At 29.4% G+C, this 4,527-nt stretch overlaps 1 protein-coding gene across 3 annotated transcripts in view; it reads right to left on the bottom strand.

Moving 5' to 3' along the window:
* Positions 1 to 1,953, bottom strand: part of LOC117167446 (probable pseudouridine-5'-phosphatase) — a 7,623-nt gene extending 5,670 nt beyond the window's left edge. Inside the window, exon 1 of one of the 3 annotated variants that reach the window (XM_033352396.1) lies at positions 1,738 to 1,953. In XM_033352396.1, coding sequence (XP_033208287.1) covers positions 1,738 to 1,798 — 61 coding nt within the window. In that variant the 5' untranslated portion in view covers positions 1,799 to 1,953. The remainder of the gene's footprint in view (positions 1 to 1,737) is intronic. The other 2 variants (XM_033352398.1, XM_033352397.1) reach the window with 2 other exon arrangements.
* Between the last annotated feature and the right edge of the window lie 2,574 nt (positions 1,954 to 4,527).

Raw genomic sequence — 4,527 nt, forward strand, 5'->3', positions numbered from 1 at the left:
AATAATTTGAATTTTATTCATTAGCTAAAAATTCAGTTTTTCTTAAAAATATCATGTTCCTGATACAAAGTGGGAACTCCAAACAAATAGTAGTGAATATTTTTTTAGTTTTTCATGTTTTCGGAAAAGAAAACCGCAGATTCAGGAGAACGTGAGTCCAAATTAGGACGGTCTAAAAATGCATTGGAAACTTCTTTCTTCGAATTTTCATACATATCGCCCCCAAATTTTTTCAAATCCACGAAAAAAAATGCGTTGTTTAAACATTATATTTAGAGGTTCTGCAAGCTACGTGAAGTTTAAGACTTATCTCACATAACAGAAAGTCGTTTTTGTGCACTTTTTATTCAGCATAAATCTGTTTTATTGGGTCCTAAAAACCCCATAAGTTTTATTGTTTTTAGCAATTTTCTCTTGGAACAAAGTTAGAACCAGGCTTTAGTTAATTTAATTAGTTTATTTTTAAGTTTAAATAGTTTATTTTTAATAATACGTTCTTTGAATAATACTAAAAAGTTGCGTTTGTTTCCGAAATATTCAACTTTTTGTCAAATTTTCACTTAGAGGTAGGTAAAAATTAATAAAATTAGACAATAAGGATTATTTAAACAAATTGTTATTGTTCTTCTCCTATAGTAATTCTAGATCATTGCGATTTTTTAAAATGAAATTGTCCACTTTTCACTTATTGAGGTAATAATGTATGCAAGTTAATAATCTTGATTGCTCAAAGAATGCATTATTATTTATAATTAACGTCTCTTAGATAAATGCTAAAAAGTGGCGGTTTTTTCAAACCTTTTTTAATTTACTTTGCCTTTTTAGTTACGCGATTGTTACCCTTTAAAATAGATTTATGGGTTTGAAATACAAAAATGAATTTTTATTCGTATTCTATGACTAATTATGAAGAACAATTTTAATTGTCAACTCTATACACCTAATATTGATGATTCAAAATAAAATGTACAAAAACGTCTTTATTTCTTTTGGGAAATACATATAAAACTTCATGCGGTGTTCTGAACCTCTAAATATCACTACAAAAAATTTATTTTCTTGTGAATTGAAACAAATTTTGGGGCTATATGCATAAAAATTGAAAAAAAATTTGACCATCCTCGTACACGTGGACTTCGGCTAGACCATCCCGGCCCCTCTCGTAGACAATCATGGACTTTTGCCATAGCCCCTACCCCCCTTTATGTCCACGTGGTATTTGTATGGCCCTTTATATTTATTATTTATACAATTATTTATTACTTATTATTTATACGAAGATCTCATCTCATGTACAATAACTTTTTAGAGACATTTACTTCATTTATTCCATATTATAACTGCACAAAATATGTTGTATGAGTTGCATAAATATCCATACAAGCCTGAATTGAAAGCTGTGGAACTAATTATTATTATCGCAGATAAAGAATGAGCAAAATTAAAATCAATAATATTATACTTACTATAAACATACTCATTCTAATATTCTAGGTAAAATATTTATCGATCAACGAATTTAGTAAAAATTTCTATGGAAGAGTGACATTAAACGTTGCAATGAATCTAATATGCCATTTTCATTGAACATTCGAAATGTCAACCCCCAAATTAAAAGTTATCAATAATAGCACAATTTGAAGAGAAACTGACAATTATGCATCACCTTCAGGGCGTCCTTGAGGAAGAACGAAAAAGTCAAATTCCAAAAGTGTTAATTTATCAAATTGGTCTTACCGAGAAGAAGTCCATCCATGTCAAATATACAATGGGTAACATGTTTAAAGCTGCCAGACATCGTTACTGGAATTTCTAACGTTTTTGTTATTGAAAAATTTAAGTTCAACTAAATGATAAATGAGAGTCCCGGCGGTCTAGTCAGTGACAGAGCCCTGCAGACGACTGTCAGTGATCCGGTCTGCAAATGACTGGCGTGACCATGACGACATAATTGTGACAGTGAAGTCATAAACTGGGAGTATGATATATAGGGGAGTTTACCACTCACAAGAATGCGCAATCTGTTTCGAATCTGTTCGAGTACGAGTTCTGCGAAAAATCAAGTGAGATTAAAAAGTGCACTTTTCGCGCAAATATACAATGAAAATGTTTTAGTTAATTAACATTCGAAGTAAAGTGTTAGTTACTTAGTGATAATCATTCTGAAAAGAAAGAATCATTGGCGAAATTATTAAAAGAATTTTTTTAAATTACAAATTTCAATTCCTAAGCTACTAGGCTTCTTATATGTTTGGTATAACTTAAAGTATAACTTTCGATTTTAGACAAGAAAAATATTTTCAACCGTATATTTCATAAATAACTGTTTATTCTCATTGAATTCCAAAGACTAAATTATATTTCAGACAAAATGTTTAATAAATACAATTTATATACACTATTGAGAATTTTATAATAATGATTCATTTTAATTACAAGAATTTTATTTAATACCCATTTTGAATTGCCCGCCAACTACGCTTAACCAGCGCGGTGCGCGTGCTTGTTCAGGAATTAACTTGACACATCGAGACATCGAGTTCGCATCTACGCTCTGGACCAGCCCCCTGCCTTGACCGCGTAAGTGTTTATGTAGTACATGGACATAGGAAACACGGGACTAGGCATGCCATCCTGACTTTGGTGAGCGGGGTTAAATCCACGGGAGTGGGGAGAATTCCATGAGTGGGGAGAGCCGCCATCTTACGATGTGCCATTTGATTATGCGCACGAGCATTTTTGCCGACAAACTGTGCATGAAAATATAAACATGTGGTCGCTGCCATGTTTGTCGCGGGACATCAAAAGGTGGCGGACCTCTCCCCTCATTGCATCACCCCCGCAATAGCATGTCTAGGCCCTTGTTTCCTATGCCCATGGTGTAGTAGTTTTCTTACGATCCGGAGGGGAAATGTCGGTCAAACTAATCCAACAGATGGCGCCACAAGAAGTAAGTCTGTCTTTTTCATTGAATTACATTAAGAAAAAGCAAAAATAATTAAAAACTTGATGCTGTTTGCAAATAAACAGAAAAAAATATATGAATACATAAGAGTAACTATTACTAATTATTTCAAAAAAGAAAAAGTCATAAAAATATGTAGCTTAATATAAATAAAATTTAATTTTGAGATATCTTTTGAAAGCAGTTCGAACTTCATAATTCTATGATTTATTTTTCTGATATTATTGATTTTATTATTTATTCTAGTTAAACAAAATTATTTATTCTTGAAATTATTAATGTAGCTAATGAAAAATTAATAATATTTAAGACCTCAAGGACAAAAATATTTAAAACATACATGATCAGAAGAATTAATAAAAAATATATTACTTATATCCAATATAAGTATAATAATAATTGAAATATGCAAGACTAAAACTTAAGATGCAAAGTAAAGAATCTTTGTAGCTTTAAAATCTTAACAATTTCAAGTTTTGGAAGAAATATTTTTAAAATTTAGTGTTAATTGTAATTAAAATTTTTGAGGGAATCATTTGGTAAAAAGTGAATGACACAAATGATAAATGAGAATATGGATTTAATATTATTTAATATAATGTATAAATTTATTTAAATTAAACTAAAAATTATATATACATTTATACAGTTCACTAATTTATTTGTTGCTTAATCTTGAAAGCTTTTTTCTCGCTGCATTCAGCCCTTAATAATTTTATTAAAAAATTTAAATTTAAAGGAGATTTTGAATTAAATAGTTAATTATATTATTGCAACTCTCATTTCTAAAATAAACAGACTATAAGCTGTTAAAATCTATTTAAAAAAAGGTAATGAACTCATGACGCCCAGTTGGAGGTAATGCACCCTTTTCATTCAAAAATATCCAGAGCCTTCAATTTTCTTGCTTTTTCGAATTTTTCTGTTTAAAATTGAAGACTATTAAATTCTTCCGACCCTGATTCTCCGCACTTTTGTCTCATCTATTTTTTTTATCAATAATTTTTTCAGTCAAAGTATGAGAAGACATAAGTTGGGAGCGTCAAGCTGAACGAAAAAAGTGCATTTTCTCCTTTAAATAAAATTTTTTAAATAAAATTATTAAGGGTTGAATGCAGCGAGAAAAAAGCTGTCGAGATTAAGCAACAAATAAATTGTTGCACTGTATAAATGTATATATGATGTTCGGTTCAATCTAAATAAATATATTCATTATATTAAATAATATTAAATCCATTTTCTCATTTATTAGTCTTTTCATTGAATCACATAAATATAAAGTTCAAACAGCTTTCAAAATGTATCTCAAAATTAAATTTTATACATATTAAACTACATGTTTTCATGACTTTTTCCTTTTTTAAAAAATAGTAATTGTTACTTTTATTTTTTCATATATTTTTTTGTTTATTTGCCAACAGCATCAAGTTTTAAATTATTTTTGCTTTTTCTTAATGTTGTGCGCAAAAGAACGTTTAGATATTTTTAAAAAGTAACCGAATTGCTGTTAGGCAATTCGGTGTTTCTTTATTAACTTTTATTATACAATTATTGTCGTAGGC

Source organism: Belonocnema kinseyi, chromosome 2 (assembly GCF_010883055.1).
Source record: "Belonocnema kinseyi isolate 2016_QV_RU_SX_M_011 chromosome 2, B_treatae_v1, whole genome shotgun sequence".
NCBI lineage: Eukaryota > Metazoa > Arthropoda > Insecta > Hymenoptera > Cynipidae > Belonocnema > Belonocnema kinseyi.